The sequence below is a fragment of the Gasterosteus aculeatus genome, chromosome 1 (assembly GCF_964276395.1).
Source record: "Gasterosteus aculeatus chromosome 1, fGasAcu3.hap1.1, whole genome shotgun sequence".
Lineage (NCBI taxonomy): Eukaryota > Metazoa > Chordata > Actinopteri > Perciformes > Gasterosteidae > Gasterosteus > Gasterosteus aculeatus.
This window is the reverse complement of record NC_135688.1, coordinates 6,290,491-6,313,887: the sequence shown is the minus strand read 5'-3', so window position 1 is coordinate 6,313,887 and position 23,397 is coordinate 6,290,491. Positions and strand designations below refer to the sequence as shown.

At 46.7% G+C, this 23,397-nt stretch overlaps 1 protein-coding gene across 21 annotated transcripts in view; it reads right to left on the bottom strand.

Annotated features, from left to right (window-relative positions):
• The window catches only part of mecom (MDS1 and EVI1 complex locus), a 120,060-nt gene continuing 96,663 nt past the window's right edge, over nucleotides 1-23,397 (bottom strand). For 2 of the 21 annotated variants that reach the window (XM_040183933.2, XM_040184037.2), the window contains 15 exons: nucleotides 17,969-18,071; nucleotides 17,751-17,864; nucleotides 17,108-17,219; nucleotides 16,807-16,954; nucleotides 16,489-16,669; nucleotides 12,543-13,935; nucleotides 12,246-12,336; nucleotides 10,760-10,786; nucleotides 7,253-7,419; nucleotides 6,955-7,032; nucleotides 5,303-5,472; nucleotides 4,531-4,675; nucleotides 2,497-2,724; nucleotides 2,235-2,409; nucleotides 1-1,869 (listed from right to left, as the gene is read on the bottom strand). In XM_040183933.2, the coding sequence (XP_040039867.2) occupies nucleotides 1,735-1,869; nucleotides 2,235-2,409; nucleotides 2,497-2,724; nucleotides 4,531-4,675; nucleotides 5,303-5,472; nucleotides 6,955-7,032; nucleotides 7,253-7,419; nucleotides 10,760-10,786; nucleotides 12,246-12,336; nucleotides 12,543-13,935; nucleotides 16,489-16,669; nucleotides 16,807-16,954; nucleotides 17,108-17,219; nucleotides 17,751-17,864; nucleotides 17,969-18,071 (3,267 nt within the window). In that variant the 3' untranslated portion in view covers nucleotides 1-1,734. The remainder of the gene's footprint in view (nucleotides 1,870-2,234; nucleotides 2,410-2,496; nucleotides 2,725-4,530; nucleotides 4,676-5,302; nucleotides 5,473-6,954; nucleotides 7,033-7,252; nucleotides 7,420-10,759; nucleotides 10,787-12,245; nucleotides 12,337-12,542; nucleotides 13,936-16,488; nucleotides 16,670-16,806; nucleotides 16,955-17,107; nucleotides 17,220-17,750; nucleotides 17,865-17,968; nucleotides 18,072-23,397) is intronic. The other 19 variants (XM_040183950.2, XM_078098364.1, XM_040183957.2 and 16 more) reach the window with 12 other exon arrangements.

The window sequence follows — 23,397 nt, the reverse complement described above, 5'->3', positions numbered from 1 at the left end:
TCCACATTGTAGTCCTTTATTTCTTAGTTGTTCCTCCCACAGTATTGAATTGAAATGCATAACAGTTACATTGTAGAAAGCATTAAAACAAAAGTACCTCAACTTGCTGATTACTTTTTAAATCGATTATAAACAAAACAACGACATAAACAAACCAAAAGAATCTGGTCCCTAAAAACGGGAGAATAAATGAAAGTAATCTGTTATTTATCATAAATTTGGCACAAGGGATTAACATGAACCGAACGTCACACAAGCTTGCAGACAACCGTAGAAAATGTCAGATACAGATCTTACCAGACCAATCATGCGTTTATGGAGAAATTAGACCTGGCTTTTTTTTATTATTCATTCTTTGTCATTTTTTTTCATCATTAAATTGTCATAGAAAAAAAAAATCCTAAGTAATATCTACTCATCGACCGGTTCCATTAGAAGAATAAGGAGTGAATTGTATGTTTAATACTATCCGGCACTCAAATGTAATCTACAAACGCCATTGAACTCTGGGAAAGGCCCGGTGAGGAATCCTCCACCCGGGCTAAGAGCAGTGCTATTCAGTAAACAAACTACAGTTTGCCAAGAAATAAATACAATTCTCAACATACAACAGCAAATAACAACAACAACACCAACAAAAAAAATGAAAACAAAATCATGATTGTCTAAAAATGAAAGACACACAAGCATGGAGTAGCTAACGACTAGCATTCAGGCTATTTAGTGGTATTGTTGGCCGACTAGAATGGATTCAAGGGTTTGGAAAAAGACGAATGCCCTTTACAGAACAACAATTAACTTTAGCACTGGCTACTTATTTCAGTAAAACAAAAAAGAATTTTCTTCTCTTCCACTAAAAAGACAATCTATTTATATCCTTTCACAGATAGCGCAGGCGGGCAGGATGGAGTGCAGTGGAGAACAGTTGGTAGACACTTGTGTGCAATGCTATGATTGTGTAGACACACGCAGCTATGCGAACGTACATCGGAAACTGGCCTGATTTCAGTTTAACATTTTTTATTTGTATTCATTCGGTTTTCATTTGGACTGAGGATGCAAACCCCACCCTTCATTTTTATGATCAAGTACATGTATTCATAAGAAACACCTGTGGCTCTCTGTGGGGTTAGAGGGAATTATTGTAATATATGTTAAAGATACTTCTGTTAGATGAGCCGGGGCTTTTATGCACAACAAAACACATTAGGCTGAAACTGTCCGTCTCAGAGACACAACGCAGGCTTTCAGCTTAAAATGTTCTCCTTGTCTTCTATGTGCTGGGGAATAAATGCAATTTAGCAATGAAATAAGAACATCTATCTTCCATGTCCACCAGCTGCCTTTGCTGTGCAAAACATAGAAATTCAGCAGAATAAATACAGCTATTATTACTTATTATTATTTTCACCACAATCGTTATCCTTGCTATCACCCTGGTTGGTGTTAACGGGATAACTAAATTTGAAGGTCTAAGAGGGACATTTTCCTCTCTATCTGTTTGGGAGGTTATTGACGCCTTGCTGGGTTCTGCATGCGCAGCGACCCTGCTTTGTGTGTAAAGGCTCAGCAGTCAGATGGGCCGTGGTTCTGCTCAGCAGTCACTCTGTGGACCATCAGGGGCCACAGCCCCTGCAATGGGCTCCCAGTGCCATAGGTCGGGTTTTTGGAGGAGGGGGCGGTGGAGGAGGGGGGGTTGAAAGGTGAAAGGATAAGCGCAAAGGGGCGTCATCATCATACGTGGCTGAGGGACTGGATGGCACTGGATTCGGCAGCAGCCCGAGCCAGACTGTGCCACATGGTGGACGGCGTGTGGGAGGCTGGGTGGAGAGAGTCCTTTTCGGCCAGAGACAGCATCATAGCGTACGCCTTGGGGAGAGGGAGACAGAATATGTTTAGCCAGCATGCACGCCATCGGGCCGTCACGAGCATACAACTGCAGACAAAGACATGTTTTTTTTTTTGTTGAGTCGGCACACAAACGAGTATTTTGGGGAGTTTAGTTGGGTGCCGTAAAGGATGCAGGCATATGTATAGGTGTATAAGTTTGAGTGCAAGACAAATAAAACAGGGGTTTTGTTTATTGTTATTTGATAAACACTAATAAATAATACAGTTTTTATTTGGGGTAAACGAAAATGCACCGTGGACGATCAGATTTACGTCACATTTTCCCATCTGGGAAAGTGAAAAAAGCATCAACGCTGAATCCTGATTGCAAATGTTTCTTCTACCTGAGACTTGGATTTCCTAAAGAGGGGCTGTTTGACTGCGTCAGTCAGAGAGGGGGAGCCAAACGATCCATCGTCCTCATCTCCTTCACTCTGCTCACTCTCCTCTAGCTTGCGCATGTCCGAAAAGTGGCGAATATGATCTAAGGCTGAGTAGCCGCTCTCCTCTTCTTTATACCTGGAGACCAAGCAGAAAACCTTCTGGTCAGGCAACTCATCACAATACATACACGGCGGAATTTAGTTTTAGTCGCTGCAAATTTACCTCCGGGAAGAGGTTTTGCAGTTGAGGTTGAAGTCCATTTCGTCTTGTACGATGTCGTCGCCGAGGCCGCCGGGAAGCACCTTGTCTTCCTGTTTCACAGTGGCGAGGCTGGGCTCTACGCCCTCGTCTTCATCAGCCGCCGGCTCCTCTGCTTCCTCGTCTTCCAGGTCGTGTGACCCATGGCTGGCCATCAGCGGCTTCTCTTCTTCAAATGGACCGCAATTCAACCTGCAGGCCGGAAACATTGTTCAGAACAATACGGCTTGATGGAGTAGTAGATTCTAAGCAAAGATAATTAGCTTTAGGTTTCTTGAACACTAATTAAGGGATCAAAAAAATTATATAAGAAATACGTCCGTGAGGTCTACAAATATCGTTTTGAACCGTGTCTGTCTTTTGCCCTTGTGGGACGTGAGAGACCTTTGTGTGGGCTAAAGAACAGAGAGAGTTGGGTCCGAGGCAGGACGAGGCAGCTGGGATGGAGAGAGCCGGGATCCCATTTGTCATCGAGGCTCGGGAGCCCCTTTGGGCACCGCGGCACTGGGCTGATCCTTGCAGCACTTAACTGGAGCGCTTCGCCTCTCTCGTCTTGTTTATTTTCTTTACTATCTTGTATTCATCTAATAGGCAAAATATTTAGCTGACAGCCCCATTTGGTGGGAGAGTTATGGGAGCGTTGCCTACCGGCCCATTCTTCAATCCCTAGAGGGAGCGAGGGAGAGCTATCCAGACTGAGACTTAATCTGTCCCTCCGTCTCAGCGCCACAGGAAACCGCCATTTGGTAAATCATCTGGAACCACATTTGGACTGATTCACTAATTACGCTCTGGGACGTCTTTCGTCAGCTCCCAAAAATGCCATTTCTCGCACAAAGGGGTCAAGAGACAAACGAGAAGTGGACGCGGTGAAGTCAGATAGATAGGAAGCAAAACCCAATGCAGCACATCTCCGCCTAAAGTGATGCATTTGAGCGTGTAGTGACTCTCGTGCATTACATTTCAGCACAAACAGTATTTGCATCCTCTCTCATCAACGGCTGATATCATTGTGCTTCTCGGATGGGGAGTGCGAGGCCGCCGCGGTGGTATTCGAGCTGTGTCGAGCTCGCGGGCCCCCGAGAGGAGAAACCAGCTCCGAAAGAAAGAGCTCCAGCTCTGTGATTAACAAAACAGATTTGCTAATTACGCTTTCAAACGTGGTAATTTGCTGCGGATAAAGTATCTATCAGAAGCAGTCAGGAGCACAGCACTTTGAAAGGAAACACGGGCCGACCCTTTGACCCCACCCCCTCTACCCTCTTCCTGTAGGCAGACATGTTGGTTCCAGATGTTGAGAACCCCCCCCCCCCCTCCCCACAAGCTTCTCTCCCCTTTTCCCTCTGACTCTCCAGCGCCCCGGTCCTGCTCTCACAGGCCTCCTGCACAATCACGCAGCAGTCGGCGAGATCTCTGTCTGGACTCACAATCTGCTCTGTGATCACAGCGACGCGAGGCACGTGAAAACAAACTCAGAGACCCGAGCGGACCTCTCGGCTGCTATCTGACCTGATCGCAGCTCCGAGGATTTATTTGCATAATGCGTGGACGCAGTTGCATGCAAAGATATCCGTTCGCACGTGTGGCCCGAAAGGCACCTGACGTACGGAGCTCCTGCTTGTTTCCCAAAACCTGCCACTATCTTAAATGCCATCACAGATGATTGCTCTCTACTCCAGACCTCTGAGCATGAAGTCATAATTAATGAGAGCGGGCTGGGTGGTTTGAAAATTTCACGTCTAAAATGAGCTGTGAGCAGTTAGCCTGTTATTCAGACGTTATTAAGCCCGCAGAGTCCTTTTAACTCCATCAGCCTTATTGCAGTCACAATTAAAGCAAGAGTTCAACATGCAGTAATGAGGGTCTGGGTCCTTTTTCAGGGGGGCTTTCTTTGTCTCCGCTGCTGAGGGCTGGTGGGCCAGAAGCCTGGTGGATATTTTTGTATAGACATTTTCTTTTTCGTGCCGTAGACGTCAGAGCAAACGCAACAGGGCTCACCCTTCCTCCGACGGGTCCGGGGATGCCTGGTTCTGGCCTGTGTTGCTGATGAAATTTCTTATTTCGTTGAAATAAGAATCTTCTTTGTCGTCCAATATGGCACTGCCACTGTCCAGTTCAGACTGGGGGGACGACATAGCTGTGCCTGGCGGAAGAACAAAAAGAAAATCAACTTAATATTATGGTTAACATTGGAACAAAGTTGGTATCCAAAACTAGTGATGTCATTTTGGACAAAAATTAAAATTATACTTTGGTATGCGACGCCTTTGGTGTCTTTGGAAACATCTTAAATTAAAAGTTCAAAAGATTCATTCCCTGTTCCTGAGTGTCTTTAAGGTTCAAGCAACCGATACTTTATTATTTCAACTACGATGACAACTTTTCTGCTTAACTATTTTTTTGTCTATTTCCTCTGTTGTTCCAATATATTGTTTGATGCAGCGAAAAAGGAGCAAACGACTAATTCCGCCTTCGATTAAGTGGAAAAATCTGAAGACCGTAGATCTCAGCTGGCAACTGTTTGTCACTGTTTGTTCTGCCGATTCACATTTGCGGCCCATGGGACGGACACGCTGCGCTGCTCGCGAAAGCAGATTGATCTCATTTTGGCTTCTAAAATACTTTCTAATCATGGTTAATTACGTTTCAGAATATTCACTGCTATGTCACTAATCAGCGAAGGACAAGAACAAAGGCTTGAAGCAGCTGTAACAACTCAGATGAATTCATTATCTCTACAAAAGCACAAAGTATGTGGAAGACTCCTCACCTGACAGATTGCCATTCTCGTGCTTCTTGAGGTGGCGGTCCAGGTTGGTCTGCTGGCCGAAGCAACGATCGCACAAGTGGCACTTGAAGGGCTTTTCCTTGTTGTGGATGTTGCGAATGTGACGCTGCAGGTTGGAGGAGATGCTGAAGGAGCGGTCGCAGTATTTACACCTGCGGGAAAAGTGGAGGCCTTTCACTTAAAACGATTACTGTGCTGCATCGTGAAACAGGAACCCGCGGTTTGTTCTGTGGGAAACGTAATAGGATTCATAAAGTGGGACACACATGCATGCAGTCCCAGCGGTCCCACAGTCCAAGACATGATGGAGGAGCTTGTTTAAGGTGAAACAGCTCTGCCTCTTATCTCCAGCCAGTGCAATAAAATGGCATTCTTCCCTCACAAAATAGCAACAGACCTTGTTCTATTCCTGCAAAATTAGAGCCTCTTGCCAAGTTTCTTCATGCAAAATTATACAAGAAGATTACATCTTTTCTTCTGGTGGAATTAGCTCGCTCGATTGGCTGCCCCTCAGGAACAGGGACCCCCCCCCCCCCCCCCCCCCCCCCTCTCTCCCTCCCCCGGTTATCTCAACAAAAAAATTACAATAAACAGCGGTGATCTTTAATGGCATGCCAGCGTGTTGAGCGCAGGCTATCAGACTGGGGCAGCAGAGGCCTGCGTCTGTCTTTCTCTCTCCCCTGTGGTCAGCGAGGGGCTTCGGGCCAACATTCCACTACCTTAGTAACTACAAAGCAGAGCAGTGCTGGCCAGGGCTTACTCATTATCCCAATGTAGTAAATGTGCAAGATTCATTTTTTACATGTGTCCCGCTGCTGCATTGTTACTTCTACCTCAGCGGCACCTGGAAAAAGGACGGAGAGCGGTGAGATTTGTGTAACCACTGCATTGGCTCTTATTTGCTAACGAGACCACGACGAAAAAAATAAAAATAAAAATTAACAAACTTAATCTTGTGATAACACTTTTAGTTGGCAAGAAAGCCTCACTTTGGGACGGCGAGTTAAATCTCGTGCACACGTAAGAGAAATACTGTCCTGGACATCTGCCCGCGCTCCTCCTCACCCCAATTTTGTTCCCGTTCCTCTGAGCTCTGCTCTTTTTACCAGCCAAACCCCCCCCCCGCCCTCCTTCTCTTATACAGTCACCCGGGCGACAAACACCATTTTTCATGGGGCAAATTTATTTAGCTGCAGAATAATCTTTCCAGGCTTTTTCGCGGCATAAGAAAACACACACAGTCCGTGTGTCGCTGTAGACAAGAGTTCCCTGGGAAAACGTCCCGGTTCACGTCGGCAATGAGAGTACGCTGTGCGAAAGTGCGTTTGCTGCTCTCAATCATACTTGTGAGGACAGAGAAGCAGCGCCGTTATTCACTGAGGATATAATGTGCTAATGTGCAGCTCAAGATGAGAATTGTCTCGGGTGGTTTTGTAAGGGTTCTATTCTTGTGAGTGAGGAACAGACGGATTGATGTTGGTTGAAGGCAAGAGAGATTTATAGCTGTTGTTTCTTACTCGCACAGCTCGAACCACAACAACACCAACACACACCGGTTCAACAATACATAAATATATATGTATATGTTCACAGTCAGCTCCAAGAGACAGTGGGATCCTTAGAAATAGTCTTACCGGTAGGGTTGCTCTCCTGTGTGGGTCCTGAGGTGGCGGGTCAGGTTGGCAGAGCGTGGGAATATTTTACCACAATATCTATAAATGAGTAAGACACATTTTTAACTACTTTTTAATTACTACTACTTGAGCTGAAAAATCCCAAAATCTAATATGTAATATTAGAAATCACAGAAATAGGAACTCTTACTGTGACTGACTGACACAAAACAACCTTCCATAGATGATTTTTAAATGGCGGCCACCATGACAGTTGACCAACGGGAATAACACATGCAACAGCAGTGGCCGTAGTTACCTGCATGTGTAGCGCTCCTTGCCCTTGCGCAGCAGCGTCTCTGGGAGTGCAGAGGGGGGGGCTCTGAAGTCAAACATGGAGGGGACGGAGCGCAGCAGATCACCAGATTCTGGCTTCAAGGAGCCAAACGTCTCCAGCTTCTCCGCCATGTTCTCGATGGCCGACATCTGAGGGTTACAGAGGAGAGGAGGAAACACGGTGAGGAGTGAGCATCGCGGTTCAGAACATGAGTAGTGTTCATTCAGCATTACGAGTCCAAAATGCAAAGCAGAGAAAGGGATGAATGGCTTTTATCAGTTTTGAAAGCTTCTTATGATCATGTCACAAAGAAGCAAAGAATAATTATGACCAATTATAATCTGTTGTGCTTCAGTTCAAAACAAGATTACAGCAGTGGATTTCCTAATATTGGTCAAAAACGCAAAATATTTGATTATTTTCAACCGCTAAATGTGTCTTACAATCAATCAATATTTGATCATGTCTTGTTTGATTGACGGGCCTTATTGACAGGCATTGCACCTGGTGAAACAAAGCTAAACAGGAATTGGGTGAATTCTCATTATGACGTTTATCAATGATTCATGAATCACAAGGTCAAATTGCTGGTTTGTGCACATGGCAAGTATATTTGATACTGATTCATAACTTAGTAGTTAAGCAACAAACAAGCTCCCATTCATAGTCAGTGGCGAGCCGGTGGGAAAACAGCTCTTTTCCCCTTAAAAACTCACTTCTATGCACAGTACATGTAGAAACACACACACACACACACATTTAGGATTAAGGACTGCAGCCAATCTGCTAATGAAGCTCAACATTTCCTTTCATCAGGTACTCTCCGAGGAGAATCGTGCACTTATCGGTTGGTCTGTTTATGAACGAGAAACTACGTCCTGCACGGTGGCCGTAGTTGATTAATGGCCGTCTACTATAAAATATATGTATGTTTGAGGAAGAAAAATATATTTATAATGCATTTGTGTTTGGAAAAGTGTGTAGAATTACATGTGCATAGTATGTGAGCAAAATTGCATAGTGTGTATGTGCGTTGTCAGATACATGTGCGTCCGTGTGTGTGTGTGTGTGTGTGTGTGTGTGTGTGTGTTTGTGTGTGTGTGTGTGGCAGAGGAGTGATTCATGTCCACTGCCGGGCTGTAAACTATTCTGTGCACAATGCGGGCAGACAGCACATTCGTCAATATGAAAGATGTTGACATTACTGATCAAGGGCCAGACACGGGTAATAATGATATCGCTGTGCTGAGAGGGGCGGGATGGGGGAGGAGCGGGGGGGCTGGAGGGGGAGTGAAGGGAGGACCTGAGGGAGGGGTGGGGGCGGAGGGGGGGGGGGGTCCCAATAGGCCGCAGGGCCTGTCAGCCCATCTCACACACAGGGTTTTTTTTTTTTTTTACCCCCTCTTTTTTTTTTTTAAAGGGGCCACACAAATTTGCATTATTTTGCGTGTATTGAATTTTCAGCCTGTTTCTTTTTCTTATTCCAATAAGGCAGCAAATCAATGGTGATTTGGGTCTTCCACCAGAGCCCTGCTCCGACTCTGACATTTCATCTCCTGCCTTCACCCCCTGTCACTCCCGGTCTGCTCCACGCCGAGGTGGAGCACACCGGGGAGGGGAAAGAAACAGAGGAAGGCAACGGGAGATGGAGCACGACGAAGGACTAGACGATAGAGGAGAAGAGGGAGAAGGGACGGGAGAGAAGGAAAGAAAGAGGAGGCGCGGAGGGAGGAAGCGTGCCCGGGGAGAGGAGGGCTGATGGATGGCGGCGGAGCCCGGTGTTTGGAGCGGCTGATTAGGAGTGACGGCCGAGTGTAAAGTTCCTGCCGCAGCCGTCGACGTTCCCACCGAGGGAGGATGTGGAGTGTCAGGTCCGTTTGATTATGAATATGCCAATGGTGCACGCCATGAATCAAAGGCAAGGGAGAGAGCAGAGCGAGAGGGAGGGAGTGAGGGAGCAAGAGGGAGAGCGATGGATTGAAAGATAGCCAATGTGTTGTGGGAGAAAGGCTTTCATATTTCTTTTAAATGTACACTGTGTATTTCATCGGGTTCTTTTCAGGCACCGGAGTGAACGCTCAGTTTGTCTGCTTCACTCAAGAATACCCATAATTCTTTGGAACATTAAGGCCCCTAAAAATGTCAGCAGTATCGAGCCTGTCCGATAAGACAGTGAAAATACTCCTTCCCAGCTCCCTCTGCTGGGAAAATCCGATCCCAACTCCTCCCTCCTCTGCTGCTGAACCCTATTAACAGTTTAATCCCACTCATTTACTCAAACTATCCCTCTATATCTTCTAATTAAAAGTCATTGGTCTAAGTTAAATAATGGTGCTTGCCTAGGTGCATATAACAGAATACGAATACAGTCATTAGAATACAGCTTTGTTTCTTCCTCAAACAAATACAAGTTAAGGATAATTTAGCTTTAATATACAATGAATAATTATTTAAAGTGTCATTACTTTCCAAGTGGAATCGTTGTTGCATGGCCCACTTCAGTGGAAAACGTGAATTTAAAATCTCTAAACAAGTCAAACTAATATATTAATGATTGAAACTGGTAACCATCAGTTTGCCACAGATTACGCTTAGAAAAACCTTCATTCTTTGAGTTCTTTTTACGGATGGAGAGCCGGGTTCATTAGGCCACTGTTTGACAATGTAGTGCGTGCGCACATGTTTGAGGATAAACGGCTCCACATTTTGCTCTAAAGCAAAATTTCAAAGGTTTTATTCCCCCCCTACTCATTTCTATAAGAGACCCCCGCACACAAACACACACCAGCTAAAAACCCCTCCTCCGCCCCCCCCACTCTCTGGGCAGTGTATGTGTGTGTGTGTGTGTGTCTGTGAACTTGCTTGTTGCTGTAGCGTCGCTGTGGGACCAGCAGTTGATTGGCTATCTTCAGATGTCAGTGATGCTGTGAGGGCCTTAATTAGCGAGATGCATTCTCAATTGTTGATCTTTATCGGGAACCAGATGTTTGGAGGGAGGAACTAACCCTCCAGTCCCCCCCCCCCCCCGCGCCAGTGTCCCAAAGAGACTGTTACCCTCGCGCTCATGTAAAGCAGCCCCCCCCTCAACACCATCCCTCCATCTCACTCATCCCCCCCCAATGCCCATTTGCAAAGCGCCGCTTCATTCTCAGAGTAAGCAAACATTGAGCATATTGGGAGCTGTTGGATGGACAGGGCGGCGCTCGGCTGGAAATCCCCGTTCAGACCGCTTCGTGTGAATCAGAGAGGGCATAAGTCTCTATCGCACCAAACAGCAAATACTCAAATTCATTCAAAATAGTAGTTTATGTTGACCATTATTAAGTACCGCAGCTCTATGGCCAGAATCAGGTGGTGGGCTAAAAGCGTGTGACTGCTGTGTGAAGACAGTTGTGAACTGTTATGCAGCCCATGCATTGATTAGAAAATGGGGTCTGTTTTGTAGAAGTACAGACACGTGGCAGTACTGTAGTTTAAAGAGGAACTTACCCAAGTTCTCTGATCTGGCAAACGAAACTATGGGGCGGAACAGAAGGAAAAGAGAAAGCAGTCAGAACCAGGAAGTGGCGCATGAATCAACAGCTTTCGATTGGACACATGTGGGTGCAGAGGGAATGATAGGTCCCGACGTGATTAACTTTGAATGAGCAACGAGTCGCCTATCTGCAGAGTTATGGCGCTGGAATTATAGGAGGCGCTAATAGTTCCCAACACTTCCCGGTGTTCAATAAGCTCATTATAGTAGGCAACAAAGTCACTGCCAGTATTTAATCTAAGCCAGTATTGCTTCGCAGTAAAATGTCCTGCCAGGAAAATAAAAAGCTGAATCACTTAACATTGAAAATAAAAGTTCCCGTCCCCTCAGCTCTGCAACCTTTTTTTTTTTTTTTAAATATGTAGCTCAAGAGTGAGTCAGGTGACTGAAAACAAACCTCCTCAAAAGTATACAGAAGGGCCCCTGGCCTGGTCTGGGTTAGACCGACCCGGTCTAGAGTTTCTGGGAATGATTTGTGTGTCCAGACATCATAAAGTCATAAAGATGGCCTAAGCACTCTGTTAGTGTTTCTACTGATAGGACACCTCATTAAGGCGTGCGGGACGCCCATGTGGCTGCTGCAGGCTGGGCCCATGCAGCACTCTGGACAGGGGACATAAATCACACAAATGAAACAGCCTGTAAAAACCAGACGTGAAACAGCCAGAAAAAAAGGAGAAAAAAAAAATCAAATGCCTGAGAAAGTGGTGTTTTCACTTTCCGACGGACCGTTCTCACCCGCGGGTGCAGATTGAACAAATGAACGTCAGTGCAACATGTCATAGACACACGAAGAAATACACCGGCGTGAACACGCGCACACACATAATTTGAGTCTCGCATTGGAAACACTGGCACAGAAAACCCCAGGGCAGAAATCTTTGCTTTAAGAGCATATCATTTTTTATATCGCAGTCAAAGACATGTTATGGGCGGACGTGTCAGAGTGTGCCCTTTCTCGCTGCCACATCTGTTTCAGATAGCCAACAACGGGCTTAACAGGCAGCAGTTTGGATAAGGCTGGAGCCTTATTAATCCCCTTTGGTCAGCTTGGGACAATCATTCTTAATTAGAGGTCCTTATAGAAAGAGTCGTAAAAATATCTACACTGTTTTAAAGCCAAGCTGCTGTAACATCTGTGGATACGGGAACCTACCATTGAACTTGTAAGATGACATCACAATTATCTCTAATTCAAACTGCACAAGAGCAACACGGACGGATTGGGAAATATGTTGACTATTTAATCAATCCAGAGTCAACCAAAGCATCTAAAATCAACCCTCAAATCAAATATGTAAATAAAATAAATAAAAGTGTACAGTCGCACTGGGAAAAAGGTGTGAGTTTGTCCGGACAAGGTGCTTGCCATGTTATTGAATTCCTTCCCAGTGCTCCAAAGTATCCCCACTTCTCTCTGATGCCCCAGTCAGAACTTACCTGTGGGTGGAAGAGGAAGCCCGGAGTTGGCCGCATGTACTTGTCTTTCAGAGTCTCAAACGGATCGCTCATTCTCCTCTTCTCAACCCTGCTAATAATAGATTTCTCTTAACGCATGTACAGCAAAAAATATTTACACATTTAAATCCAGTACTACAATTACAATTATGCAAATACCAATAAAATGACAGGAACTAACACCAAAATAGTTTTTGGATATAACACAATGTGCAAAAGCACTCCAAGTAGGCTGGTGACTTAAATCCTGGCTACGTATGCTACTGGGAATAACGATACCTGTAGATTGGGTCCATGAAGAAAGGCATGGGCCTGGCATGCTGTAAAGAGGTGTCCGCTTTCGGGATCTCCGCCACTGCTTTCTCCTCCTCATAGCCCAGGTTGTTCTTGGTCTCCTCCTCTCTTGCATTGCCTACGCGGCCTCTGGTCCCCAGGCTCAGGTCTAGCGGCTGATCCTGACCGATGGAGTGGGAGGTGCCTGGTTTGGAGGGGGCAAATGTGGCGGACTTCTCCATCTTCCGCTTAGTAGTGAGGTCAAATGGCGAGTGGGATGAAGATTTGCCCTGTGCCTTCTTGCAGTCGTCTGCCGGGGACTGCGGCTCGCCCTTCGGGGCTGGAGGTCGGACGTCTCTGTCTGGAAACGGGTAAACTGGAGGAGAGAAAGCTGGGAAGAAAGGCAGTGGGAACATGGAGGGGTAGGGCAGAGACCCGACCTTCTTCTCCTGCAGGCCAGCCAGCCCCGTGGAGCCAAAGTACTTCTCAGCAATGGAGGCGATGGCCTTAATAGAGTCATTGACGGCCCCTGTTACGGCCGTGTGCTCGTCCAGCGAGGATGGTATGAGGGCTGGGCCCGGAAAGTCTTTCGCAGCACTGCTGTCTATCAGGCCGGGGCTCTGGAGGGCTCCTTCACAGGCCTTCCTTTTGGGGCCTTTGCCAGCTTCTCGCCCAGCCCCCCTTTCCCTCTCACTGTCCATGTCGCTCTCCAACTCCGAGCCCGATGTGCTCTCCAGATCGCTTCCACTGGGCGTGCTGACATCGTCCAGGTCGCTGCTCTCGGACTGGTCACTCTGCTTGTTCCGCTGCTTGGCGGACGACGAGGAGCTCTGGGCGTGGAGCTCCGAACCTGGCATCTGGTTGCCAGGTGCACCACTATCTTTACGTAGGGCCTTGAGGAGCTCCCGGGACTCTTGATGCCCCGGGCTCGGCGGCAGCAGTGGGCTCTTACTCAGCTCTGCACCAGGACCAGCGAGGGGCGCATGGGTGGGTTGTCTGACCGGAGAGGTGGCAGGAATGAGTTGGGGCCGGTGGTAGAGTCCAGAGGGGAAGAGGCCGGGGAAGCTGAAGGGAAACGCTGGAGCAGCAGGGAAGGTAAGCCCGCTGTGGTGGCGACTGGCCCCAAAGTAATCAGCCAGCCCAGAAACGCTGTGGCCCATTGCCAGGGACGATTTGTCCAAGCCAGGAGCACCAGGCAGGGGCATACCCTGGGCAAACAATCCCCCTGCCGTGAAATGATTCTTCCCTTCACAGAAGCGCCGGTGCTTGTTGAGGGAGGATGTGGTGCTGAACATCTGCCCACAATCCTTGCACTTGATCTGCGTGCGGCAGTCGGCATGCATGCGTTTATGGCGGCACAAGTTAGAGAACTGGGTGTAGGACTTGTGGCATACCTCGCCTGCAGGGACACAGAGACGGATGGAGAACGTATTAGTACTCACCGAATCCCCCCCCCCCCTCCGCCTTCATCCACACACAAAAAAAACATCACATGATACATCTCGGTTAAGAGATGTCGGCTGGTAGAGGCTTCGGCAGATTTAAAACATATTGGACCCATTAATACTCTGACAACAGTTTTCCAACAAAGTGAGGAGGACAGGTGTGTCCAGATCCTGGCATTGTAAGGGAATATGTTTGGTAGATTTGTTTGGTGTGAGTCAGTTGTTGCTGCTCATCATCTACACATCAAACCAAACTCCCAGGCATCTCCAACCCCATTGTCTTCCCAGGGACGCTCCCAGGGAGTCCGTAAACAATCACACACACACCGACGTGTAGGCACATTCACAAAATATTCACATAACACAGACATACGTAGATATACACACACACACACACACACACACACACTCAGTCGCATGCAGTACAATGGCTCTATTTTAAGTTTGTGAAGGAAGCAGAGTTGAATGAATCCTATCCTGAAGTCCGGTTCCCAGGGACAGGTCCCACGTCCTCTACTGCCCGCTCTTCCCCCCCCTCTCCCGAGCCTCCCTGTCACCCCCTCAGCCCCCTCACCTTGTCCCGTTAGCTCGATCCCTGTTGTCCTGCGCTAAGTGACCTTCCCACAGTCAACCACCGTGTGCCTGCCGGTTGTTCTGTTTGACCTTGCATGTCATTCGGTGCCAACGCCCAGCCATGAGAAGGAAAAACCCACTGTTTGACATCACCTATTGTCATTACTAGTGTGTCAGCATTATCTACCACAGATGGATGATTTGTTTGGAATCTACAAAGTGGATAGTAGCAGCCAAGTACTGATTGTTTTCCCATGCTCTTTTCTATCGCTATTCTAATAAAAGTCGAGAATGCCGTTTACGAGAGGGGGAAGATGTTCGTCCTTGTTGGCCCCCACCTCAGGATCATTTGCAAATCAGCTACACTACAGCTGACGTTTGGATAGAACTTTGATCATCCGGCAATATCAAAAAGCAGTTAGAGGCAGCGCAGGATGATTGATTTTGCTCACATTGTTACGGGATCTTCAAAACAGGGGCTAAGGAAGTGGTTCGGCGCAGACCGTGATTACACTTCTGCATACTTTGGATGCCCTCCAGCCACAAGGTGCTCAAGAGGCAATTTAAGGAGATGGAAAGGAAGAGCGGGAAAAAGTATTGCGGAAACGGATTTAAATAAACACTCCAGAGGAACGCCAAATGGGAAGGTTCGAGCCAAGAGTGTATGTAATGATGAAAAAAAAAAAAAGAGTCATTGTAATGAATGGACCCAGGAAACTAAATTGAAATGAAGTGCAGTTGTGGCTTGGCTTTGGCGGATACAATCAGTGTAGGAAGGTAGTTTTGGAAACATCTGGAGGAATAAAAATGAAGAGTGCATAATGCCTTTGATATTGCACGTGTTGTTTCCTCTCTAGAAGCGGTGCCGTGCATCTTGGAACACGAATTAAGAAATTTGGAAACTATCTGAATACTTCTCAATTGATTACAATTGATCTGTTTGAGCTTGAGCTCCACGTGTTTGCAGTGAGACTGGTAGCATGTCTACTTAAAATGTGAGGACTAACCCTGCAGGCCTGAGCGCTTCACACACATACTGTACATACACATACAAAATATCTGAGACACACACACACACTCTTGACAAGATGCATGCGCTTACATACAAACAGAATTATGTTACAGTACAACACTGCCCTACAAGTGGACGCGCACAAACAAACACTTCGGATGCACCCATGGTCCCTCCCAGGCGGGCGTCACGTTTGAGGCCATTAGTTGTTTTAAAACCTGCATATTTTCTGCTGATTACAGCAAATGGACTCCTTTTCAGAGGGAGCACAGGGAAGAGGGTTTTACATGTGGTTGCTATTTGTGAGGAATGGTGCATGTGGCGGAGGGAGAGAGGAGAAAAGAGGGAAGTCAGAGGTCTGCAGGGGAGATGCGGTACCTCTGGCCCATATACATATGTGTGAGTGTGTTAATGTGTGTTTGTTTGAGGAGGAGAAAGAGGGTTGATTTGTGAAGGGGCAGGGAAAGAGAGAAAGGGCAAAGGGTGAAGGTCATAGTGCTTTAGGGGAAGGGGATCGGATCTGCGTGCTGAGGTGGCGAAAATGTGAAAGGTCAAAATGTGTTTCGGTCTTGCGATTGCTGAGGAGTGAGTGCAAAAAAGTAAAAAGTGTGTGTGTGTGTGTGTGAGAAAGGGAGAGAAAGCTGTAGCGTCAACATCAGGTGAGGCAGGGTCACCAGGAGTGAGTCAAATGGCATGCTAGTTTAAATGCTGTTATCACCAGTGTGAAATGTTACTGCTGCTATATATATATATATCCCTCGCGTAATTCCTGTAGAACATCAACAGTGATTGACTCTTAGCAGCAGAGGAAGGACAAACCAGTGTTTTTGAAAAGACATCCCATTTGTTCTTTCAAAGGCAAGTCACAAGCATATTGGTATCATTATTGTAATTATTATTATAACGTACTGAGGAGACTTACATAGGTAGGGTCTTAGTGACTTACACATGAAGGGCTTGACACTGCTGTGGATGTGCTTATGCTGCTTGAGGCCCGAGGACGTTGCGAACGTCTTGCCGCAGTCGGCGCAGGCGTGGGCCCGCGCCCCGACATGCTGCGAGCGGATGTGCCTCTGTAGGTTACTGGGGTCTGTGAACACCTGCTGGGGGAAGGAACCGCACAGACACACGGGGGAGTCACTACCTGCTTCTACGGACAGGACAGTCACACAAATCTCCGATTAAAAAAATATATATATATATTTATATATATATCTCCCTCCAAAAGTCATCACTCTACCTTTGAGCAGTTTTCACATTCATAGTGCTTGCCACTGTCGTGCGACATCTGATGTCGGATAAGGTTGGATTTCCAGTTGAAGGCCTTGGGACACTGGTCACACTTGTATTCCCTCTCCTCCGAGTGGGACAGAGTGTGGGCCTCCAGACTGCAGGACGCACGGACACGGATGTGCAAAAGTCAGATTTTGAGAAAGTGGTTTTTCTATCACGTATCTGTCTGTCTGACAGCGGCAGCTTTACCAAAGCTAGTGGTAAAAATCTCCCTAATGAGATGTATGTGTTGTGAGTTGCTGACTTACCTCTGGACATCGGGAAAGACCTGGTCACACTCCTTACACTCTTGCAGACCATGAGACATGAGGAGGGGTCGCAGGTCTTGAGGTTCCTGGTCCTGCAGGTCGCTGTCCCCTCCTATCCGGCACAAAAAAAACGTTTTAAATCAACCAGATGAAAATAGATATTACGGTTTAATATTTAGTTTCCTGGAAATCTTTAAAGCATTTAAAGTTAAATTCAAATGTAAACATACAAGCAGTTTTGGGGTGTGTTTGCGGTCATTAAAAAAGGAAAATAAAATCACTATCCAGCCTGTGGTCCAGTCACATAGAAGTTGCATTGACTTTCATCATCACAACATACAGTTTGAGTGTTGGAGAAGTAATGTAGGACAAATGTATTCCCCAGGACATAAACTGTGAGGTCTCGCGTAAAAAACACCACAGGACATAACACACAATTCATGCCGGTTCGGTTCGACTCCTCTTTCCTGTGTCATTGTTGCATGAGCTCATTGTCAGTGACTCGGTTGGGACCCACAGTCCCTTACGTCATTAGTGTCCTATTCTCCCAGTTCAGCGGCACATCCGTCTTGTCACTCTTCTGTACCCAGTGTTTACAGTGGTATGAAAATAGCCCCCCTCACTTAAAAATAAGAAGTCACACCTGGGTTAAGGAAGGAGGAGGGGGGCATCCCGCACGGCTGCTTCTGGTGGTCCAGCAGCTGGTTACGGGACTCAAAGTGCTGGTCACAGTCCTCGCAGTGGTACTGCCGCTCTTCTGCACGGTGGGGGAGAGGGACATTAGCTTATTGTGCATTTGAGCGAGGCGTTTAATGCCATGTCGTGCCGATGGACGGAAATGTGTGTTTGTGCGCTGCAGACCGTGGATATCAGGAGCCATGGTGTCACATGAATATTCTTCAGCCTTCATGAAAAGTAGCAGCTCCTCGCCGGGGAAGATCTCCCTTGTGACCTTGTAGAAGATCTGCAACACAGGAAAAAGAGAGATTTATTTAAATTGTGCTTTTTGTATCAGTTTAATTAGAAAGGTCGTCCCAACAGTACAGCGCAACTCATTTTAAACCAGCAGAGGTCACTTGGAGTATAGCTCTTGGTACAAAAATGAACATGTACCCACAAAAAAACATCTGCTACACAATGCTTATTACGTATGAACACCCACATCACACACACACACACACACACACACACACACACACACACACACACACACAGGAGAAATGTGAATATAAACACACGCTCCCGTTAGCCTGTGATTGACCATCATGTCAGATGAAAAAAGGAAGAAAAAACCTTACAGTAGAATAATATCGTCTAATATGCTGCATACATTCACACAAAAACTGGATTGAGAAATGATGCAGTAAGCAAGAAACGAATGTGTGGAGAGCGAGCTGACTTTTAGTGATCAACTGTGAAACCACGTCAGCGATGAGAAATGCCTTCTGCTAATTGAGTAGTTTCAGTGATGGATGGAACTTCCACAATAAGCTCAATTAGGAACTAACACCACTTCTGTCCACCAAAATCCACTTACTTTAAAAGCATAAGCATTTCTATACAAATACTCAAGGTGCAGATTTCAGTGCAAGCCACATTACATACTGATGAGTTGTGAGGGGGTCGGTCCTCTCAGAGGGCTGAGAGACCCTGGGACCGAGGTGCTTCCCATGGACACACAATGGCCTTTCTCTGTGAAACAATCCAACATGGACGTTATTTTTGGCACGCTTTGGAGGTTCAACATATTACCTTCCGCTGCCGTGTCGACGTGACAATGATGATGGGGGGATTTATTAGAAGTGCACGGAGTGGGAGGGGGGGGCTACGGGTCACAGGTACAACGCTTACGAACAGAATTCCTGGCGAGCCTAAAGCCACTCTGGCTCCGCAGAGAGTTCTGATAAATATCTCGGTGACAATAAAGATCAGGATGTGTTCTGTCAACCATGCTGTAAGTGTTTGTGTGATTGTTCCAACTTCCGCAAAATATAATACAGAAAATGAAATCCACTCCATATTTTTACAGGCTCCCCCGTGACTCACTCAAGTACAGGATGTTCCTAGACTGAGAATCATTAGGGGGAATTGGAGTGAGTGAAAAAGCACAGTCTGACCGAGGCAGAGGTCTAGCATGTCAATAAGGAGCCATCGGGGCAGAGAAACCCGAGTAACTTTGTAGCATGAAAGTCAGCTTCAAATACAGGGAAAGAAAAAGTCCAAGCAGCCGAGAACGTTATTGGGCGGGTTGGAGGGCACAACGCGGCTGACTCCCATTACAGGGCTTAACCAGAATCATTACCGTTATCCAGAACAGGAGAGACAATCACATAACAACCCACTAAATGCAAAAGTAAAAGCAAATGTTTTCATTTTATGCAGCATTTCCTCTTTTCAGCAGGTCTCTAACTTTGCAGCATCCCTGTTGTTTCTTAGAAAGAATAAAAGGAGCTGAACCGTGAGGGCTCCGGACGGCAAAGCCCACTCTAGCCTCCGACTACGCCGGGAACACGCACGGGCCTGAACATGGATGCAGCACGCAGACACTCTCCTTCCTGTGACCCGTCACCTTTGTGAGGCCACGAAAATATTGTGATTAAGAAACAATAAAGCGACGGTTCAAACAGACACGCGAGTCGGCGGCGCTTCCGCTCCGAGAGACTGATACGGAGGAGGAGTTCTTCCATGAGGTGGTCAAGTGCGACTGGTGGTCTATGACTGTAGCAGAATTAAGAAAAGGCATAGAGAGGGAGACCCGAAGATCCAGGTGAGTCTTTCAAAGGAGAAGCAACCTCTGACCTCTGACCTCCTTCTTTTACTCATCGATGACATTTTGTTTTTGTTCTATTTCCATTTCTCTCGCTGCGCATGATGATGTGTTTTTTTTTTCGGGCACACCAGCAGGCACAGGAGGGCGATTACGAATACGAGGGGAATTCCCCCGACAGCTCCGCCCCCCCTCCCCTAAGGGGCAGATAAACAGTGAAAACACACACAAACAAAAAGAAGGGAAAAGAGGCCGCAATTCTCTGAGAAGAAAAGAGGCAGAGTTGGATTTTTTAACATGTCGTGGACACACACACACACACACACACACACACACGGTGAAGGCCAGCAGCTTAACGGTGGCTTAAAATAACAGGTCATTCTACAGATAAGATAGCCGAGGTGTCTGAGTTCGCACTGAGAAAGCAAGCAGCCTCAGCATAAAGCCCATTTCTTTTTTTTTACTCGCACTGGAGGGAAAAACTATACAGAAGAAACCATTTTAGAAAGAATTCAAAACATTTCTCCTTTGGAAATAAACACAGACCCGTAAGATCCCATTAATGCAAAGCCTTACTTGTGGTGTGCGCGGGCCGCAGCTGTAGCCGGCGGAAGCTAATCTTCTCACCAACTGCCTCCGTACGTGCCGATCAATTACTTTGCCTCCATCGATATCCACGTGTCATTTCTCCACATGTTTGTGCACTCATCCACTCACACTTTTTTTTTTGGTTCCCATTTTCTCTCACTCCCTCTTGTCAAAGGTCACAACTTCAAGTGGATCAAAGGCTATAATCTGACTACTTTGTTACCTCGACACCATTAGTCATTAGCAGAGCAAACACGGTCACATTTTCCCCGAGCGCGCCCCCGCCGGCCGGCTCCCCACTCGCGCACAGCGTCACTGGACGGGTATGCCGGTCAGTGACGCTGTTGTCCTGCCACAATGGACTTCCAGTCTGCTCGCTGCTGCTCCCAGAGGGAAAAAAAACTTGAAATCTCGAGCTACGTCTCAAAGTTCAGCAAAAAGGTCTGCACTGCAATGAATTCATCAAAACTTGCACTGTTCTTGAATTCCTGCTAAAAATAAATGACAAAGCATCGTTAAATTGGAGGAGAACAACCACCACGTGGGTTACCTAAGCCCTCGGTGCATTGCGGCGCAGGTTCGCTCGGGATGCAAGCGTCCCGCGGCTATCAGGATCATGCAGCGCGCGCGGGCGCGTTTGGCAGCCACCGCCACTTGGCATTCAAACGGAACCTTTCCGTGACTTCCATAGAAATAAAGAGTACAAGCACACAGTGTGCAGCTGGTTCCAGCGAGTTGGATGAGCATGCAAAGGAGCCAACGTGGCTATATTTATCTTACATCCAGCCGGCTGTGGTAAAGCGACCTCATGAAGAAGCAGACACTTTTCTGGTATCTCATGGACGACCGATCATGAGCCTCAAGTGGAAACTCTGCATCTTTCCAAATGACTTTCTCAGGGATCGTCTCAAGGCCTCAATATAGCGTCTCATTTAAATGATCCGTGTCGGATTTACAAGGTTCTTTCAAGTTTCTACATGTGCACCGCTGAAATATTCTTTTTACAATCAACTCTATTTCATAACCGCATACGCCTGAAGCCGTTCTCTCACTGAGTCACAGTCCAGCGTATTAGCGCCGTGAACGACTGTCAGTGTTTGGCTAATATGCCCCTCAACCACTTCATCCCACTCAATACGGAGTGAGAATCAATAGAGCGAAGGAGATTAACGCTCATATCCCTCTGCACTATCTTATGAAAGGCTCTTCGGGGCCTCGTTGGAGGATGTTAATTACTGTTTTAATCCATTTTCCTTTCAATTGAATCGGTGGAGTGAGGAGCACAGAGGAGGGGTGGCCAGCCCTAATTGCCCTAATTATCTTAACGACAAAACACGGCGATCGCGGTGGGATCTATGGGAGAAGTGCTCCGGCTGCGTGGTTTCAGCTCAGTGCAAAACAAATGAGGATATGAGGGTTTGAGGGGCGCGGGTGGCAGCGGTGGTCAAAGGCTAAAGTTGGACACAAACAGCAGGTTGCAGGATGAAGTTAAAAGATTTAATGAGTTTATTATTTTCTCTGAATCCTTTTAAATAATTTTGCATAATAAAGAATAATGAATAACTGCTGAATCGTGTGGAGTTTCTCTACCTGTTTCTATTTGTAAAGGACTAAATTCAAAGCTGGAGAACCAATTGAATCTGTAACTTAAGTCCCATTTGATTCAAACAGCTGGACATTTAGTGACAAAATGTTTCAGAGCCAAATAAGTTAAATTCTTCATTTCTATTTCCACTTTGCAACTTTGTGAGGAATTGTGGCCAAAGAGAAGACTGTATTTGACTGTATTGGGGAAAAAAACGTTAATATTTAATATTAATATTTGTTGAAGATGTCCTCTGCAGCTGCTCTAATGCCTTCACAGACAGGTTAAAAATGAATTACGGGAGAGAAGGAGAGAAGGAAATGAGAAGAGGGATTCCGATCTGTTCCTCCAATAAGACGTTACAGGCCTTTTCCTCTCTCTCTCTCTCTCTCTCTCTCTCTCTCTCTCTCTCTCTCTCTCTCTCTCTTCTCGCTCATTGCTTCTTTTTCTCACTCCTTCACCCTCCCGAGATTGGCCATAAAGTTTTATGATAAACAGAACTGGGTCAGGAATAAGAGGACAGAGGCCAGTTTTACTGTCTCGGCTGAATTGCTGCTTTAAAAACAACCGAGACCCAAATGACCATCGAATCACTGTCTGCTGTTGTGACCTCGTCCTCAAAAAAAAATAAAAAAATTGTGCAATAGTGGAATAGTTGGCAGAATTTGCCTCCGAGGGAAGACTTTGGTGTTGGGTTGCTCGGCCTGTGAAAAGGTGCTGATGGGACTCGTTGTGTAATGTGTGGTTTCGGGCCGGGCCTCGATTCAGCACTTCTGCGCGGCAGTAAAAAGCCGGCTGGGATCAGCTAGGTGTGTTTTAACGTTTCCAGCCCCAGAATGAGGAGCGCGGGGAGTCATCGGACGCGCAACCAACGATTCCCGGGCGCGGACAGCGTGCGCGCAGACACGCGCGCTCAAGTTCACGCATGCGTCCATGCATGTGGAAACCGGCAGTTTCAGGTGTGTGTGTGTTTGTGTGCGTGTGTTTGTGTGTGTGCGCGCACTCCAGACGACACAATGAAACACTTCTTCACACTCACCACGAGTCAATGCAAATAAAAAAGAAAACTCGTAAACGCGCACACACAGACGCACACACACTCGCACACACACACACAAACGCTATCAAAAACTGACAGCCGCTTAACAGGACCCCCCCCCCCCCCTTCCCCCTCCCACTCCGTTCATTTTAAAACATACAGACAGGCATTGTGAGGCGCTACAATGTTTTCAAAAAACACCAATGTCGGCCGGAAGGCTTAAAGACGGTACATTGTGGCGTGTTGTGACAGTGTGTAGTACTTAACAATCGCCTCATCACAGCCATGTCCGTGACCTGTCGGGGCCTTAC